Source organism: Geosmithia morbida (genome assembly GCF_012550715.1).
Source record: "Geosmithia morbida isolate 1262 chromosome Unknown scaffold_0, whole genome shotgun sequence".
NCBI lineage: Eukaryota > Fungi > Ascomycota > Sordariomycetes > Hypocreales > Bionectriaceae > Geosmithia > Geosmithia morbida.
Window position 1 is genome coordinate 1,712,393 of NW_023336187.1, and position 19,441 is coordinate 1,731,833.

At 56.6% G+C, this 19,441-nt stretch overlaps 5 protein-coding genes across 5 annotated transcripts; 2 read left to right on the top strand and 3 right to left on the bottom strand.

Annotated features, from left to right (window-relative positions):
* Positions 1-428: 428 nt before the first annotated feature.
* On the top strand, positions 429-4,965 carry GMORB2_0523 (Spc97 / Spc98 family; the record flags this gene model as incomplete). Its single annotated transcript, XM_035462508.1, has 4 exons — positions 429-3,132; positions 3,530-3,636; positions 3,713-4,757; positions 4,841-4,965. Coding segments are annotated over 4 exons (3,981 nt in total), but the record flags the coding sequence as incomplete, so codon positions are not given.
* A 418-nt stretch (positions 4,966-5,383) lies between these two features.
* GMORB2_0524 (uncharacterized protein) lies at positions 5,384-5,692 on the bottom strand (the record flags this gene model as incomplete). The annotated part of the gene is made up of 1 exon (XM_035462509.1): positions 5,384-5,692. One exon carries the CDS (start codon positions 5,690-5,692, stop codon positions 5,384-5,386), a length of 309 nt encoding a protein of 102 aa, XP_035325439.1.
* Positions 5,693-7,602: 1,910 nt separating this feature from the next.
* GMORB2_0525 (ribosome biogenesis protein BMS1) lies at positions 7,603-11,225 on the top strand (the record flags this gene model as incomplete). The annotated part of the gene is made up of 3 exons (XM_035462510.1): positions 7,603-7,666; positions 7,731-7,801; positions 7,914-11,225. The coding sequence occupies 3 exons, from the start codon at positions 7,603-7,605 to the stop codon at positions 11,223-11,225; spliced, it is 3,447 nt and encodes a 1,148-aa protein (XP_035325440.1).
* A 911-nt stretch (positions 11,226-12,136) lies between these two features.
* GMORB2_0526 (Reticulon) lies at positions 12,137-13,656 on the bottom strand (the record flags this gene model as incomplete). The annotated part of the gene is made up of 4 exons (XM_035462511.1): positions 12,137-12,559; positions 12,759-13,060; positions 13,137-13,298; positions 13,614-13,656. The coding sequence occupies 4 exons, from the start codon at positions 13,654-13,656 to the stop codon at positions 12,137-12,139; spliced, it is 930 nt and encodes a 309-aa protein (XP_035325441.1).
* A 2,135-nt stretch (positions 13,657-15,791) lies between these two features.
* Positions 15,792-19,249, bottom strand: GMORB2_0527 (uncharacterized protein; the record flags this gene model as incomplete). The annotated part of the gene is made up of 3 exons (XM_035462512.1): positions 15,792-17,778; positions 17,858-18,525; positions 18,641-19,249. 3 exons carry the CDS (start codon positions 19,247-19,249, stop codon positions 15,792-15,794), a joined length of 3,264 nt encoding a protein of 1,087 aa, XP_035325442.1.
* Between the last annotated feature and the right edge of the window lie 192 nt (positions 19,250-19,441).

Here is a 19,441-nt window from a genome sequence, read left to right on the forward strand (position 1 = left end):
TGTACTAGAAACATCGAATCTTGGCCAAAACGTCGCGCGCTATTCTCCGTCGCGTGTTGTCGCGGGGCATCATCTAAACTACACTCTTTTGATGGACAAGCTGTCAAAATCTAGTGCACGATCCACATGCCGCTTTCATGAATTCGCGTGCAAAATTACATGTTTCTCGTCTATGATGGCTAGCGACGAGGATAACGCGGTAGCTGATGTCTTTGCCATCCCTGATTTCTGGCAATCGTCCAGATGGCTTGGCCAGCTTCCTCAGGATGACCCGACACCCTTCTTCTCCCAGCCGTTCACAAATGGTGCTTGATGCTTCTTTTCCTCTTCTTTTTCTCAAGCCATACCTGTACAATCTGACCTTCTGAGAGCCCCTAGATCACCTCGATTCAATCTTGACTGGCCATGACACATCGACTCATCAAAGTGGCTTCTTCAAGCCCCCTCAACTCGATGGCTCTGCTGCTCTGGATCAAAAGCCCCCAAGCCAGGAAACGATAGACGACAACGAGACGCGCCAAGGGTCAGAGCAAAACGAAGCGGATATAGAGGTTGAGACTGACATGTGGCTGGGCCTCGACGACCAGCCGACCGACGGAGGGCCTCCCCGAGTGCTCACCTGGGACTCGTTTCTTCAAGAGACGACGCGCCCGGACAGCCATACTCCCCTGTTGCTCACCGAAGCTGGCCCAGCCGTTTACGACGCCCTTCTCAGGCTGGACCGCGATCCGCTCAGGTTGAAAAACACCGACGTACCTGTCATCGAGGCTGGGGCCTATTTCTCTTCGCTGTTGGCTCTGGCCCTCGGACAGGAGTCTATGCTGTTCCTCAGGACCGGCAATGACAGCCACTTCCCCTTCAGACCTGCCCTGCCAAGTATGAGGATATCCGGGTATTCTTCCAACGTGCTGCAGGGCCTGGAGAAGCATTGCCTCATGTGTGGGACCCGTCTCCTAGAGCTCCAGGCCTTTGTTCGGCAGACGTACGCCAGGCAGCGGAGTCGCTGTGCCGTTGCCTTGGCCAGCGCGCTGGACCGGGTCATCCAGGCGACACGGGAACATGTCGTCTTGCGCAGGCAGAGGCCCAGTTCGCTGCTGCAGCTGCAGGCGACCGTCAAGGACATATCGGCCGTACTGTCGCCGTTCCACGGCCTCACGTCCCGGCTCCAGCGGAACCACTCAGACGAGAACGTCATGTCTCTTGTATTCGACTATGCTTCGTCCCTGGAAAATAATGAGGAGTGGCTGCGCGAGGTAATGCACGAGGTACTGCGCCGCGTGTCACAGCCGTGGACGGAATCTGTTGAGGAGTGGATCGGCACCAGGAGGGAACAAGGGGTTCCGCTCGATAAGTCCAACGTCGGTGAAAGCAAGTCCTTTATCAAGGTCGAGGCCGAGGTCTACGTGGATGACTTTGGAGAGCAGGTCGAGGATATCGACTTCCGGCTCGACGAGAGCAAGATGCCGCATTTCATGCCGGATGACATTGCCCAGACTGTCTTCGAGACTGGCCGCAGTCTACGATTCATTCGGACAAGCCACCCAGAGCATCCGCTCGCAAGGCCGGACCTCATCGATATGACGAAGCCACCCACTGCCGACTGGCTGTACAGCTGGGACACTATACTGCGTCTCGAGAAGGAGGCCAGTGCCTATCGCGATAGACTTCTTGATTTCATCGACAGCTATCGTCCCACCTCAGCCGGCCCGGCTACCTCTGGCAAGGGGACGAATACAACAGGCACGGTGGCACAGCCTGACGGGCCAAGCCTTGGGATATTCTCAATGGATGAGAACGCCATGGAAAAACATATTCTGCAATCGATTCAGCAACTTAACAAACCGGGTCCTGAAGCCAAGAGTGAGGATGTCTTAGCTCATATCATCCGCCGACGGCTTGCAGGAGACATCCACCTTGGACAGAGTGGACTGGGCTCTAGGCCTCATTGGTCACTGCTACCAGTCCTGTCCTTTGGCAGCATCGTGACAGCCCAGGCGCACGTGGTCAACCGGGAGACCCTACGGCAGCTCTTCAGGAGCCACGACTTGCGGGCACACCTCAGGTTGCAGCGCGACTTTCAGTTGTTCGGTAACGGCTTGTTCGTCAGCCGCCTATCCCACGCCCTGTTCGATCCGGACTTGGAAAGGGCCGACAGACAGACAGGTGTCGCGCGGCAAGGAGGCGTCATGGGTCTCCGGCTCGGCACTCGTGATACCTGGCCGCCGGCCAGCTCAGAGCTCCGGCTCGCTCTCATGGGAGTACTGGGAGAGAGCTACGAGGCTGCACAGACCCGGCCCAGCACTTCTGCCTCTTCTGCCGGATGTCACTCTCGAGACACCGCGGATCTTCCCGGCGATCTGAGCTTTGCGGTGCGCGACATGTCGGAGGAGGAGATTGAAAAGTGCATGAATGCCGCGTCACTACAGGCATTGGACTTCTTGCGCCTCAGCTACAAGACGCCGCCAGAGTTGGCGTCGGTGCTACCGCCTGTGATCCTGATGCAGCACGACCGCGTCTTCAAGCTACTCCTGCGGATCCTGCGTATGATCTACGTGGTCAACCATCTGTGGGGGGACGTGGTGCGCCGAGGCGACGATGGAGACGAGCTGCCGTCATACCGGTTCGTCCGCGAGGCCCGTCACTTTGTGACAAATGTCGCGTCGTACTTCCTGGACGTCGGCATCGCCCTCCCCTGGAACGCGTTTGAGGAGAAGCTGGACACCATCGAGGCCTCGCTAGACGTACGCATGGCCGAGAGTCCCTCAAGCCCCGAGGCCGTACGCCAGCTCCACTCTGACGCCCTGCAGACAATCATGTCGACTTTGTTCCTGAGGAAACGGCAGCAGCCTGTCTTAGCCCTGCTCGAGGACGTCTTTTCCACCATTCTCGACTTTGCCAGGGTCACCCGGCTGCAGAGGGTGGGCAAGGCTACCACGGAAGATGAGAAAGATCTGGATCCCGCTCGGATATACCCGAGGTTCAAGAAGAAGGTCCAGGTTTTCATCACTGTTTGCCGAGGACTGATGGAGAAGGGCAGTGGCGTGGGGGGCAATAAGGGTGGTGGCATGGGTGACGAGAGTGTCGTCGCGCAACTGTTGATGAAGATCGATGCCAATGGGTACTATACCAAGCGTTATTAGATCATGTGTTTGGACGGGTTGGACGAGATACTACGAACGGACGAAATGATTTCCTTTATAGATTCTCTGCATCTATCATTGACGGTTAACGTGCGGGATGTGATGTATTACGTGTATTCCTTGTATACGGGGACGCTACATATGTAACACATCCCACACATGGCCAAAAAAATAAATGGATTCTGCCCCTCATCGCGTCCCCACGCGTCACCATCAACCTTGAAGAAACAAACAAGCACAATCATGGCGAGACCAAGTGTTGCGGCGCGCAATCTGTCACTTACGGAAGAGCTCGAGAGGCTCGAGCAGTCTATCACACTCACACTCCAAGGTTCGAAATACGCCCTCTTTTCCCCCTGTCTTGTACCTGGCTGACTGGCTTGTTCCAGAGATTGATCACAATTTCAGCAAGTCACACCGCATCGTGACGTCGAGTATCTTGCCAGTCGTTGAGCAGTACGGGGAGCACTCCCGAGCCATCTGGGAAGCTTCCAAGGTAAGGCCCAAAGAACTGGGACTACACTGCAGGAAATTTTCAAGAGGAAGAAAGCTTACGGTAAGATGATTTACAGTTCTGGAAGCAATTCTTCGAAGCGTCGGCCAACGTGTCCCTCTCGGGCTACGAGGAGGGGAATAATGAAGGCGAGACAACAGTAGGAGCCGGGGATGAGAGCACAGCTATGCGTGACGACGACGACGACGACGACGACAACGACGACAACGACGGAGACAACGAGACAGGCGTGCACCGGACGCCGGGGGCGCGGTCCGAGGTGGCGGATCGGTCCGGGGCAGCCCACGACGACGAGTCGATGCTAGATGAGGCCGACATTGCAGGCAGCACGCCACGTCACCCGACAGGCACGGCGGCGGCGACAGCGGCTGACCTCGACACCCCCTATGAGACGATGAAGAAGGAGATGCGCGACGAGGACAAGGACGGCATGCCAGTCCCGCAGGATGATGATTACGACGACAACGATGACGAGCAAGACTCGACGATCCTCATGGCCCAGCGCACCGCCCAGCTCCCGGACATGTCGATGACGCCTCGCGTTGGAGGCGGAGCAGGAGGGACCACTACGCTGAAGCAGTCCGTGCATCGGAGCGGCAATAAAGACCCCCTCCTGCACCGCGTGCTGGACAAGAACTACCGCATACAGGCCACGCCGCACAAGTCGGCCTCGGCCTCGGCCGCGACGCGATCGCCCCTCAAGGGGAAGCAGGTCGCCAACAGGACGCCCGAGGCGGCAGCGTCGTGGAGACGTCACATTGACGACTCTCCCATGTCCTCGCCCGAAATCGCCGCGCCGAAGCTCCGTAGCGAGGCCTTCATGTCTCCGTATAAGAGCATGGCGCGGCAGGGGCAGCAACCTCAGCAGCAGCAAGGTCCCAGGACGCCGGGGGTGAGTGTCCAGACTCCCGCTACGGCCAGGAAGACGCGCGACGTGTTTGCTGCTGGGTCATCGGCCAAGGCTGGGGCTGGGGATGAGGTCGATATCGATTGGGATATTGGCGAGGAGGTGGACGACGATGATGTGGATCTGTATGCGGGGATGAGTCCGCCTAAAACGATACAGTTTGCTCTTCCCCCTTCGAGACTCATACAGACACCTGGTAAGTTCTTTCTCTCTCCCCTTCTTTTTCTGTTTTGTTCTGTACATCGAGACATTTGAATATCGCTGACTTTTAGGGAATAGCACGCGAGGCTAGCAGGAAGATTGTCGATGATATTCTGCTTGATGCGGGCGCTGATCCCGAGTCGAGCGAGTATAGCCCCACCATGGTAAAGATGAATGATAAGCTCCTTGATGATACTTTTTAGAGAGGGAGGAGAACAGTCTTTCTCATCATCTTAATAATGATAGTTTCCATCGCCAACCCGGTGTTAACTCGCCTCGATGAACAAGGCAAAAGAAAAAGAGGAGGAATGCAAAACCAGAGAAACGATACCCCTTTCAAACAATCAATCCTTCAAATAGTTCCACGAAACAAAACGAAACCAGCCTGTCAGCCTTCCTCCTTCGCCCTTCTACCAGGCCAATCCCCTAGGCCGGGAAGGGTGTTCCATTATTGCCATCATAAAAAGCAGATCTGCCCCCGGAGCAGTTTGGATGGACCGAACTGCTCTGTTTTCCAAAGCGCCGTTACTCAAGAAGAAAGATGTATGCCTAGTAAGCAGTTCATGGCGAATATATCGCTAATACCTGTGAGAGCATCTAATATGAACCTCGGCCGAGGTGCTATGGACGAGAGATGGAAACCTGGGAGTTGTCTGAGCAGTGTCTCCTGGAGAAGAAGTCGGCCTTGTTCTTCTTCTTCTTCGTCTTGTCCGCGTCGGCAGCAGTGCTGATGCTGGCATCCGTCCATGCTGTGGTGGCTGATGAAGTCTCGAGGTCGGCTGCCTTCTTGCCGGCTGCGCGTGCTCTGGCCTCGGCTTGCTGGCGGGAGTTGTGGAGTATACCGTCGATGAGTTCCATCGAAGTTTGGCGGTCTGCCAGGGCGTAGGTGGTGTTTGTTATGCCCATTGCGTTGAGGCCGGAGGAAGACATGGTGATGATGCTTGCTGGTATGTATGGGAGCTGTGTGTGTGCGTGTGAAAGAGGCCGTTGATGATGCTGGTACAGAATAAGCGTATGTGTGTATGCGTGATTGCTTTAGAACGTCTGTGTGTGTGTGTGTGTGTGTGTGTGTTTGTGTTTATTTGTTTCTGTTTCTCCGTCCTGAAGAATACATATCATCTATATATATTCATTCAATGACTGCCATTAATACTATTGCCACTGACATGGAAGCCAGCCTTCCATCAGTTCTCACCATGTTCTCTCCTTGTCCATCTCCAGACCCTGGTGCCTGTTCCCCATTCCGATCAATGTCCTGCAGAGAGGGACTAACACACAACGTAGGCTGAACCCTGGCAGAGTAACGAAACTACTGATGCAGAGTGGCTTACCTTGCAGCTTATTGTGCGTCGCACGATGATGGAAAGGCCATTGAGTTACCGGGAAGCGGTCGCGTGAGTCACTAACGCGCATACATGGTATTGCTTGGTAGGAATAGGGAGCGATGCAACTGAGAATTCCCCTTTTTTTCTTTTCTTTTTTTCTTTATCATCCTTGACAGCATCATGGCCAAGATGATGTTCAGGTCGAAATGCTAACATAGCAGAGCTGGAAGAGAGAGATACCGATCCCACCGAGACCCCCCGATTCACGTTGCAAACACCGGTCCGGCCAGACACTGCAGAAGGACGACGTAAAGGCTGCCATGCCATGTCATACCTGCATTTCGGAGCATTTGTCATAGTTAACAGAGACGCAAAACCCACCGGCTACGGTACCCAAGCGATCAGAGCATCCACCCGTGCAGCACCACTCATCTCTTAGATATGGGCTTGCAGGCGGTGCGAGGGAGCGCGCAACGCCGGCTAGCCTTTCAAGATTGCCACTCACACACGCAACATATATGTACACGTGCATGTATGTAATACTAGCAATGAGTGAAAAGGCGGAAGAGAACTATTACACGTACTTGCATGAACAACAGCGTCAGTTGAGCCGACCAATCACCCAGATGACTCTTCTTTGTATGCTACATTCTCCCCCATCCCGTCGTCATCTCTCTTCTTCTGGGGGGGGGGGGGGGGGGGGGGGGGGGGCTGTGTGACTTATGACTGTGTAAACGTGTACCTGTAAGTGTGTGTGTGTGTGGGTTGCTTGTGACTCAGATGCATGGCCTTCGAGGCAGATTCGAGGCAGATAGAGGGCTTCTCAATACCGTCAGATTTTAGTACGAGTATGATGCATATCGGCTCAGCATACGAACAATAGGATTGTAGCAGACGTCATGGAAATATCGCGATAATGAGTCGAGACAGCGCCAGGCAGGGGGGGGGGTGGCGGTTGGCAAACTCGGGGACGATATTCTATCTCTCTGCTTCATTAGTCGAAGGATGAAGAGACTGAGGAGACTGAGGAGAGAGAGATGAGTCGCATATCCTCACCCATTTCCCATCAATTGGTCGGTTAGCTCAGTTGGTTAGAGCGTCGTACTAATAATGCGAAGGTCATGAGTTCGACCCTCATACTGACCATTTTTTTTTGCTCCTTGTCCATTATTTTTAGGTTTTTTTTTTTTGCTGTTTACTTTCCATCTTGTTTATATTATTACTTCTCCACATATTGCATCTTTCATTCATTGATTCACCATGTGCTTTCGTAAGACAGGCATTAGTAATACTATCTCTCTTTGTATCCTCGTCTTCAATTGGACTCCTGAATATCGTGGCTAGTGTATGTGGCGGGAACCCCACCGTCAATATCTTATCGATAAAGAAGTTCCATCCAAATTTTGATCTTTTTTTTTCTTCCCTTACTGCCGCTGCCATCTTTTACATCGTGTCGCATCGACTCTGTGGCCAAACCTGACTTCTGGTCAAACACACACACATACCTCGCCCAACATGGAGCAGCAGGCGCATAAGCCCCATAGGAAGTCGAAGGAGAAGAAGCCGCAGCAGACTGGGGGTGAGTATTTGTCATCGTTCCTAGACACGCAAGACAGCGCCCACGTTGACTTTTTGTATGCTAGAACGCAATCCCAAAGCCTTTGCTTTTGCCAATCCCGGAAAGCTTCAGCGCAGTGCGGCACGATCGCAGGATGTGAGTTAAGACGATTCATAGCCCGAAATTGGGAGTGGTAGTTTTACTGTATAATATTGTGAGAGAACGAAAAAAGAAGGGGGGGAAAAACTGACGATCCCACCCTCTGCAGATCAAAGAGAAACGCCTCCATGTGCCCCTCGTCGACCGACTGCCTGAGGAAGCTCCCCCCCGTCTTGTCGCCATCGTCGGCCCGCCAGGCGTAGGCAAGACGACGCTCCTCAAGTCGTTAATCCGCCGATACTCCAAGGAAACTATCTCGGACCCTCAGGGCCCTATAACCGTCGTCACCTCCAAGAAGCAGCGCCTGACCTTCCTCGAGTGCCCCAACGAGCTCGAGGCCATGGTCGACGTCGCCAAGGTGGCCGATATCGTGCTGCTCATGATTGACGGAAACTACGGCTTCGAGATGGAGACGATGGAGTTCCTCAACGTCCTGTCGGCCACGGGTATGCCCGGAAACGTCTTTGGCATCCTCACCCATCTCGACCTGTTCCGCAAGCCCCAGGCCCTCAAGGACGCCAAGAAGCGCCTCAAGCGCCGTCTGTGGAGCGAGCTCTACCAGGGCGCCCACCTCTTCTACCTCTCCGGTGTCCTGAACGGCCGCTACCCGGATCGCGAGGTCCACAACCTCTCCCGCTTCCTCTCCGTCATGAAAAACCCGCGTCCCCTCATCTGGCGCAACTCCCACCCCTACGCCCTCGTCGACAGCTTCCGCGACATCACCCACCCCACCAAGATCGAGGAGGACCCCAAGTGCGACCGTTCCATCGTCTTGTCCGGCTACCTCCGCGGCACAAACTTCTCGCAGAGCCAGAGGGTCCACGTCCCCGGCCTGGGAGACTTTACCGTCGCTAACATGGAGGTCTTACCCGACCCCTGCCCCACGCCCGCCATGGAGCAGGCCATGGCCAAGATTACCGGCAAGACCGGTCGCCGGAGGCTCGATGAGAAGGAGAAGAAGCTCCACGCCCCCATGTCGGATCGCAGCGGACTCAAGATTGACGGCGACGCCATCTGGATCACCAAGGAGAAGGGCTTCTCCTTCAACAAGGACGAAGAGGATGTCGAGCGTGGAGAGGGTGAGGAGATGATTGTCGGCCTCCAGGCCGAGCGCAAGCTTCTCGGCCAGGCTGAGAACGGTGTCCAGCTCTTCGAAGGTGGCGAGAAGATCAAGGATGCTCCCCAAGAAAAAGGTGACACGGGCCGTAAGACACAGCGTGTAGCTCGCATGGCCGAGCACGATAGCGATAACGACGCAGATGGTGACGAGGACGACTTGGAGAGCGGCAGTGATAACGACGGCAACGAGGACCCCGATGAGGACGAGTTCAATGAGGAGAAACTAGGCAGCATGTTCCGCAAGAACACCGACAAGGAATCGGCCAAAGATGGTGACATTGCATTTGCCGATAGTGATTCTGACCTCGGGTCATTATCGGGAGACGACGATGACGCTGCCCTCAGATGGAAGGACGACCTAGAAGCCAAGGCGCTGAAGCTGTACGGAAAGAGGCGCTCATATCACACTGGTGACCTCGCCCGGCTCATGTACGATGAGTCCATGACAGCGGAAGAGGCCCTGAAGCGATGGAAGGGCGGAGACGAGGAGGAGGAGGAGGAGGAGGACATTACGGCGGAGGATGATGACGACTTCTTCCAGAAGTCGAAGCAAGAGGCCGAGGACCTCGTCGAGGACCGAGCGATACCCCAGTACGACTACGAGGATCTGGCGGCCAAGTGGGCCGAGGAGGGCAAAATTGCGGCTCTACGAAAGCGGTTCGCAACTAGTCTATCGCGAGGCGGCGGCGGCGAGGACGGCGAGGGTGAGGGCGATGACGACGAGGAATTCGACGGGTTCGATGAGGATGGCGACGACAACGACGAGGGCGACGGTGTCTTTGAGGATCTCGAGGCGGGTGCAGCAGCAGCAGCGCCGCAGCAGCAGACGGCGGATGAGATTGCGGCGGAGCGCGCGAAGAACGCGGAGCGCAAAGAAGAGCTGAAGCAGCGGTTCGAGGAGGAGGATCGTGACGGATTTCTGAACGACAAGGCCAACGCGCGGCGCGAGGGCGGCAACATCCACGAATTCGGCGAGGACGACTGGTACGACGCGCAGAAGGCGATGCTCCAGAAGCAGCAGGACATCAACAAGGAGGAGTTCTCCGAGCTGGACGAGCGGCAGCGCGAGGCGGTGGAGGGCTACCGGGCGGGCAAGTACGCCAAGATCGTTCTGGAGGGGGTGCCGGCCGAGTTCACGGAGCGGTTCTCGGCCCACACGCCCATCGTGGTCGGGGGCCTGACGCCGACGGAGGACCGGTTCGGGTACCTGCAGGTGCGGATCAAGCGGCACAGGTGGCACAAGCGGATCCTCAAGACCAACGACCCGCTCATCTTCTCACTTGGGTGGCGGCGGTTCCAGTCGATGCCCATCTACAGCCTGACGGACTCGCGCACGCGCAGCCGCATGCTCAAGTACACGCCGGAGCACATGCACTGCTTCGCGACCTTTTACGGCCCGCTGATCGCGCCCAACACGGGGTTCGCGTGCTTTAATACTATGTCGTCATCGCTGTCATCGTCGTCGTCGGCGCCCACGACGACGGGGTTTCGCATCGCAGCCACGGGCAGCGTCATGAGCGTCGACGAGTCGACCGAGATCGTCAAGAAGCTCAAGCTCACCGGCACGCCGTACAAGATCTACAAGAACACAGCCTTCATCAAGGACATGTTCTCGTCGTCGCTGGAGATTGCCAAGTTCGAGGGTGCAGCCATCAAGACGGTCTCGGGAATCAGGGGCCAGATCAAGCGCGCCTTGTCCAAGCCGGACGGCCACTTCCGCGCCACGTTTGAGGACAAGATCCTCGTCAGCGACATCGTCTTCCTGCGCGCCTGGTACCCCGTCAAACCCCACAGGCTGTACAACCCCGTCAACAACCTGATCGGGTGGCGCGCCATGCGCCTGACCGGCCAGGTCCGCCGCGACGAGGGCGTCGACACCCCCCAGCCCCGCAACAGCCAGTACCGCCCCGTCGAGCGGGAGACCCGCAACTTCAACTCGCTCCGCGTGCCCCGCGCCCTCGCCGCCAGCCTCCCCTACAAGTCCCAGATCGTCGAGACGAAGCCCCAGCGCAAGCAGACGTACATGCAGAAGCGCGCCGTCGTCGCCACCGCCGGCCCCGCCGGCGCAGAGGAGAAGAAGGCCCGCGCCTTCATGCAGCAGCTCCTCACCGTCCGCAACGACGCCGCCGCCAAGCGCCGCGCCAAGAAGGCAGAGAACCACGCCGCCTTCCAGAAGAAGATGGCCGACAACCTCGAGAAGAAGCAGGCCAGGGAGAAGAGGGAGTCCAAGGAGTTCTGGAGCAAGAATGGTAGGAAGAGAGCGGCTGCTGACGATGGAGGCAGTTCGAGGAAGAGGCGTTAAATCTCCTCGTCTCCCCTTTTCTTCCTCATCCTCATCCATGCCTTTTCCTTCCTTTTGTCTTACTTCTTCTGTTACTTATCTTTGGTCTCTTCTTGATCATCTTCATCTTCTGTTCCATCATACAATACTACATCGGCATTCGCCTCTCGTATAGAAGGTTGCCCTTGGCTTTTTTTTTAAAAAAAAAAAAAAAAGAAAAAGAAAAAAAGAAAAAGTAATGCAATTTACAGTATACATCTCAGTAATGTGACTGTCAAATGAAATGGTAGCAATTATTAGACTAGTTCCAATGAGAAAAAACCGCCGAAACGACGTTGGTAAAGAAGAGCAGAGGGGGGAGGGAAAGGGAAGGACCTCTTTGCCACTCAATCGAAATCAAGTGCCCGCCTAGCATGAAGGAGAGTAAACAGATGCACAAGAGCATAAAAAAACAATGATACTAGAAATAAAAGTGACCGTGAAAGGAAAGTTTTAACAAAGAGAAAAGAGAAAGATATATGCACGCTCAAGACGGCATCCATTCGTACGTCATTGGTTTGGTCTTTTTTTGTCCCTCTGATTCTGGTGCGTTTCAAATCGTTACGGTCAAAAGGGGCGGAGTCGTTCTCTTCTCGCCCATCCTCACGTCCTGGTACAAATTCCCATTACACCTCTTCCTCCTCTTTCGACAGGTAAAGCTGCACTACATCTGTTGGGTCTGCTGGTCTCGTTTAATTGCCATGGGGTATCCGTGTGTATGGAATCCCAGGGAGCTGGGGTATGTGTAGACCAGCACCGCCGTTATGCCTCTTTTCCCTTGTTGCTGACACTCTAATGCTTTATCAACGGACGTAAGGCTTTCATGTCATCTTGACCGGTTCTTCATTGTGGAGGAGAATTTCCTCTTTGCAGAGAAAACTGTCGAGGGCATCTTAGATAAGAGGCTCCTCCTGCTTGGCCTCGGCCACGGGCTCCTCAGTTGGAACGTCGGGGGCCTGCAGGTCGACCTTCTCGGGCTCTTCGGTGGGAGCAGTCGGGAACGAGGGCACAGGGGCCGACTTGGCAGCACCGCCAGTGCGGCTGCGGATCAAGTCCTGAACCTTGGAGATGGAGTCCCCGGCGTACTGCTTGCCGAGAGCGGTGACGTTGCTGGCGTGCTTCTGGGCGATGGAGCGGGCCTGTGCATACTGGGCATTGACAATGTCCGAGGCGTTCTGGAGCTGCCCGTCGATGAGCTCCTGGTTGGTGATGTAGACGAGGGGCAGGGTGAAGGCGAGCACGGTGCTGATCAGAGCAAGGCCCCAGTAGGGAACGAGCTTGGTGAGGTGGTATCCGATGAAGGCGGAGAAGGCGGCCTATGGACAAAGGTCAGCCAGGCGTGCGATTATAAGTGGTGGTAGACAGGTTCGGAGTGGCAGAGGAGTTCCCCGGGACAGGCTGGCAGAGATGGTGGAGCTTCGCCGGGTATGCCGGGATTGGGTACGGCGGCACGGCACTATGGCCAGACTTGAGAAAGGAGAGCTTGGAGCACTTGTAGCACGTTGTGGGACTCACCGCAACAGACACGGAGACGTTCTCGACATAGAGGATACGCTGAGCCTCGATGACGACAAAGTTGATGAGCTCGTGGAAGTCGCCGACGAGGATGTCAATGGTCTCGCGGGAGACGGTGGTGTACTTGCGGGGGCGGAGCTGGGAGGCGAGTCCGTTGCCGAGGACGAGCTTCCCGGCGAGCTCGGCGGCAACGGTAACGCCGAGAGTCATCCAGGTGAGGCGCAGGACCCAGCGGGTGGCATCGAGGTAGCGAGCGGCGAGGATGAAGGTGACGATGGAGATGAAGGAGACGGCCGAGGCGCCTGGGGGAGAAGAAGATAGAGGCTGTCAGCAGTCTGGGTCAAGAGTAGAAAGGGATATGGGTGACGGATGGCGTACGAGGGTTCTTCCAAGAGAGGAGCTCATTGAAGAATGAGTGGTAGTGGGTCAGGGGCTGCCCGGTGGCAGCAGGGTTCTCGGGGGTCCTGCGCGAGGCAGCAAGGGAAGAGAACTCGGACGAGGCCTTGGACGTGTGGTTACGAACACTTTGCGCGACGGGGCCTGGGTCATGGTCAGTCAGTATGCTGATCTGTCCAGGTATACGTCCGTGGTACGCAGACAGACGCAGGCGCAATAAGGGCTGGGCAACGAGGAGAACATACCGTTGGTGACGGAATCATAGGCAGCCGAGGCATCTAGACAAAGAGGAGGAGAGATCCGTCAGTATACGAGAATCGGGGGTCTGGTCGAGTCAAGGGCATCGATTTCCACTATATTGGTAAAGAGTTAGCCAGAACGTCAGCGGGGTTCTCTGGGAGCGGATCCAGCAGGGTCAGTGCGTATTTCTGAGGGGTTGCGATCTGTTGCATACCATACTGGCCTTGGTGGTCGCAAAGACCGAGGGAGCGGGTTCGGACATGGCGAGAGATGGAGGCAAACAGGAATCTTTCTCTTTTGGAGCCGTTTTGTGCGTGTGCCGTCTGTCGGATTTGCGAAAGGGAGGGAGGAGGACTCGAGCAGGGGAGGGGGGGAGGGGGGGGGTACGACGAATCGATCTGCTGTTTATTTAGTATCAGACAAGGTAAACAGCTGAAAAAAAGGGGGGGAGATAGAGAGAGGGGGAGAGAGAGAGAGAAGAAAGGGAGATGTGAACATATCCCCCCCCCCCTCCCCAAAGAGTTCTTATCTAGTGGGTACCTCTTTGTGTCTGTAGGCCAGGCGACGATGGAAGAGAGCGTGTGTGCGTGTGGAAAGAGAGATGAAGAATGTACTGCACAGCACCAAGGGCCGGATAAGGGAACAAACAAAAGGTGTCCACTTGAGAAATGCAGGAGAGGGGGGGGGGAGAGTGGGTGCAGATGGGAAAACGGGGAGAGAAGGGAGATAGAAGGGGGCGAGAGGAAGAAACGTACGTTTGTTGTGGATTTTTGGTAGAAAATCAGAAGAAAAAAAAGGACAGAAGAATGAGATGTGGATAGGAGAGAAAGCAGGAAGGAAAAGAAGGAAAGGGAAGGGAAGAGAGGAGGGGAAGAGAGAATCTGAAGTTTGTGGTTGTGTGCATTACGGTGCTTGCTGGTGCTGATACACACTAATAATCATAAAATAGTACCACAACACTGCAGCTCGAGTAAAAAAATGCCCATCTATGGCCATCCACGCCCCTATAACTTTGCCCTCCCAGGTGTTATCTAGGCGATACTGCCAGCACTACTCGGTACACCGTATTATACAGCACTGCTACTAGCTCCTGACCTCCCTGGAGAGGGTTTACAGCATGCAGTGCATCCCCCCCCCCCCCCCCCCCCATCGGGGCCCCGGGACAGCTGAGCACTGCGAGCTCTACGGCCAGAGCAAGAAGCAGCACAGCTGAGAGCTAGTGATGACCGGCTGAGAGAGCTTACCAGCTGTAACGCTACCGTATCAACGCCACCCCGCCGGTTCTCTACTACCGTCCTAGCAGTACCCCTATTCTTACTATTCCTCTCCTCTTTCCTGCAAATACCTTCTGCCTTCCTTCCGTCATGGTCGTCGTGGTCATCCTTCCCGTTCACAAGAACGAATGCAGACCTGTGACTGACTACCAGTAATATACAGACTGCTACCGGCCACTGCCACGGCCCACAGGCCACTGCCACAGGCTACCGGCACACGCGACTCCAATAAGCCTCGACCCCTGTCCAACACGTCATGAATACAAGGCCCCGTGGCGAGAATATGACAGCTACACATGAGTAGACCGCAATAACACGTTATGTAGATTACGACGTGTATTAGCAGCAATGCGAATGAGGAAGGATTTGAGATGTGAATACTGCGATTATCACTAGCAATGCTGCTAATAATATAATTATGCCTACATGTACTCCGTACATAACCTAAAGTCACACTCGCGGTCGCGTGCCCTACTACCACTCCTAGTGCGTGCCGGCGCCATCCTGTCCATGTGCTCCAGAGCCTATTACAGCGCTACAGTCCCGCTACAGTCCCGGTACGGTCCTGCTACAGTCCTGCTACAGCTCACGACTGTGCTCGTAGTACCAATGGAACGCTGTATTACTGGTCATAGACTAATGCTGATGGGCAATGACGACAGCTCCACCACCTCCCACTTCTTCCACCTAGACTGACATGTGATTGTGGTCATGACCGCACAAGACAGACACCACAGCACCACCACCAATCACCATTCACCACCGAGCATTACTCATTCACAACCAGCCAAGCACATACAAGGCCAAGTCCATTCAAAGTATATTAAACACTAGACAGGAATCCAGCAATTATTCATCTTGGAGGAGAGAAAACTGGAGACAGGAAGAAGAAGAAAAACGCCGATACTTTAGTCTAGAATATATGGAATATAAATGCCGGGAAAAATCATCCATCAACAAATTTCGGGGTATATACACCATTCTTGTTATCCTCCCAACATGCACACTTTCTTTTTTTTTTCTTTCAACATGTATCCAACCTTCTTTCTTGTTCTCTTCTCCTGAACTGTCCACCTGCACTCCTGCATCCCCCACCACCACCTTGGTCGCGTGTTCTTTACCTTTACCTCCTCCACCCCCAAAATCCACCACCGGTCTCACCCGTCGTAGTCGCAGGTGTCAATGTTGCCATGGTCGAAGAAGCAGGAGCACCACCATTGGCAGTAGCGGGGGTCGACGACGTGGCCGAATGGCCCGTCAATCTGCCAAACAGCGCCATGGCCGTCATGGCTCCCGACTCGGCGTGCGGCGGCAGCGGCGCGTCGCCCGGCCCCAGACCGTACGCCTTCCGGAGCGACTCGAGCTTCTGCCGAGACTCCTCTGCGTCCTGCCGCGCCACCGCCTCGGCCGTCTTGCACTGTGCCAGCTCCAAGAGCAGGGCCTCGTGGTCGCTGATGCCCGGCACCATGAGCTCGCCGCTGCTGCTGGCGCTGATGCCACCGCTGCCACCCACGAGGCTCGCGCCCGTGCCGACGGAGTTCATCGAGATGGCTGATTCGCGGCGCGCGGTGAGCGACGAGAGCCGCTTGCCAAAGTTGCTGGGGACCGCCTGCGACGGGCTCGATTTGCTGCGCGCCAGCTTGAGCTCCCGCAGCCCTCCCGAGATGCTCGAGGGGGACCCTTGATCGCGCGGGGACCCGCCATCGATCTGCGCCCGCATCGCCTGCATCTTCTTCTCCAGACGCTGGCGGTCCTGGTTCATGTTGCGCATATGCGCGTGGCTCTCGCGCAGCTGCTCCTTCAGGCTCGACACCTCAGTGTCCAGCTCGTGCACCTTGCGGTTGAAATCCTGCGACAGCGCCATCGAATTGGCCAGCTGGTCCTTGACCTGCGCCAGCTCTTCCCGTAGCTCCGCCTTGGACTGTAGCTGGATCGACGAACGCCGATCCTTAGCGTCCTGCTTGAACCGCGCCTCTGCTTGGCTGACGAGCTCGGGGATATCTGACCACACGTCTCCCACGTCTCCCACCTCTTTCCCCTCTTCCTCCTTCTCACCTTCGTCTCTCCTCTCCCGCTCGTCCTCGTCTTCATCTGCCTCTTCGATGGAGTCCGAACCTGTGCACGGCTTCGTCTCCTTCCTCTTCGTGAGAGCATCCAGGAGAGGCCGGACAGCTCGGTGGTCTTCCTCGCGCTCCTCGCGCTCCCGCTGAAGCTGATTCGCCAGCGCAGCTTGGTTACGCTGCAGCTCGCTCATGGCCGTGAGCAGATCCTCAATCTGGCTGTGGAGGTAACGGTCGCCCATGGCCTTGCTGCCGCTGACGGCCGCCCCCTTGGGTCTGACGGGCGTTGATTCGCGGCTGCACGATTCGTCCTCGGCGTTGGACGAGTCCCTCGATACGGTAGACGCGTCTGTCGAGGCTGAGCTGGCCACGCTGGCCGAGCTTGCCTCGACGGAGTTGAGCGTCGACGCGAGGCTCTGCTTCGACGTGCTCCGTCGGAGCGGTCCGAGCGGCTTCGGCGATGCCGTGGGGCCGGGACTCAGCGTCGACGGCTGCCTGGCTGTGGCTGTCGACGTAGGCCAGATACGTCCGAGGAAGCGGGCGGCTGCCCTCGAGATGTCGGATGCACGCGTGTTGGCGACGGCGATCAGAGACTCGCGATAGCCCCGCTCGAGCTGAGACAGGTTCTCTCGCGAGACCTCGCTCGTCAGACTGACAAAGTCCTCGACAAAGACGTCGGCGTCGTAGTGGTAGCAGTCCCAGAGGCCCCGCGACAGGAGCAGCTGCATCACGTCCTCGAGCTCGGCAGACGCCAGCAGGCGCGACTCATTCTTCCTCATCAGGGAGAGGGCGACACGCATGAGCGTCTCCGAAGCGCCCTCCGCAAAGACGACGTCGTAGATGCGGAAGAGCATCGGCAGGGGGCAGGTAACGGCGAAGAAGCTGAGGAACCACTGCGAAACGTAGGCTGGGTCGACCTGCAGCTCATCAAAGTGGGCTGACAGCGCGGGGAGATTGCTCTTGAGGAGCTCGCGGAACTGGAAGATACGGACGTGGAGTCCGGACAGGTCCGGCAAGAAGCACGTACGCAGGTCGTAACGCTCCATCAACCTGAAGGATGGGGTTAGAAGTCGTCGGACAGAGTTGACAGGATAGTGAGCGAGGTAGGTGCAACAAGTGTAAGGCTTACCGAACAAGGACGCAGAATGCCTGCTTGTCGGGCATGTGCATGAGCAGAGGGCCGACAAGAAAGGCGAGACCCTGGCAGTAGCCAATCTTAGTGTCGTAGAGGCTAAAGGCCTTGAGGACGCGCCCGAGCATACGCTGCCCGTCGCCCTCGGGGTCACGAAACATCTCGACGCCGGGGAAGCTGCGGCCCAGGTCCTTGCCGATAAGCGGCTCGTACGGGCTAGACTCTCCACTGAGTCGATCGTACTGCTCCTCGAGGACACCATCGCGGGCACCGGACATGCTCTGCCAGACGACACCCCGCAGCGGCGGCGGGATACCCTTGTGGATCTTCCTGGACAGCAGCGTCGGGAGGCGGGCAGCCGTCTGCTGGTAGTCCTTGACGAGAGCACCCCAGAACTCGAGGTCGGTCATGGGCGGCGGCGGGATCATCGAGTACCGCAGATTGGGCGGCGCGGGTCCGCGGACCATCTGCCGTAGCTGGGCCATGGAGGGGATCCGTGGCTTCGATACCGTCGACGTTGTCGATGACGAGGCCGTCTTTGCTGCTCTAGCTGCTGCTGCGGCGGCGGCGGCTTGCTGTTCGGCGGCTCTTACCCTGGCCGTCTTGGGATTGTGTGCTAGCTTTGCATTCTCCTGCTCCAGCCGCTGGAGAAGAAGGGTCGTGGACTACAACGATATGGCTTGTGGGTCAGCATACCTCATCTTGTCTTGTCTCACAATAAGGGGGGGAGGGGCGGGGGGGCCAGCATATCGGCCTGAGGATTGTCATGAAGGAACCCACATCGTCCGTATCGTCGTCCTTGGTCTGCGCGTCTTCCGTCTGTTCCAACTTTTCCCAATTCACTTCTTCTGCGTCGTCGTCCTCATCTCCGTTCACGTCGTCATCATCGCTCTCGTCTTCCCTGTCGTGCAGCTCGTCTTGCAGTGTGCGGCTCGTACCGGGTGCGACGGTTGACGTGGCCGAGGTCCTGGTCTTGGCAGCCAGCGCGGAAGCGGTATCGTCTTCCCTGACAAGCTGCGGCTGCTTCTGCTCCTCCACCTCCTGATCATTGTTGCTGCTGCCGTCGTCGGAGGCATCTGACCCAGGAACAGCAATGATGGCGGCGGCACCAGCTAGAAGGGGCCCGTCACACGACGTGGGACTGTCGGGGGTGTCGATGGACATAGTCAGTGGCTCGGAAAGCCTGACAGTCACCATGGAGTCATGGTGGGCGTCTGTCTTGGATGTCTCGGAGCCTGCAGGTGCGGGTGCGGGTGCGGGTGCGGGTGCGGGTACCACAACCGTTGTCGAGTCGGCGGACATGTTGGGAATGTCGGCGGCTACTGAATATCCTCGGGAGGAAGCATCACGGGTTCGCTGCTGCTGCTGCTGCTCTTCACCGGGGGCCATTGTCGGTGTTGATCGTATCGGTGACGTGGAACGGCGTTGTGTGCGAGGCTATCGTACCGAGGGCAACCCCCCTCCTTCAATCAATGGCTCGGCCAGTTTGACCTCGAGCCGTCGTCTCGTACTGTCCGGTGTGCGTGCGTGCGTGTGTACGTGTGTGTGTGTGTGTGTGTGTGTGTGTGTGTGTGTGCAATT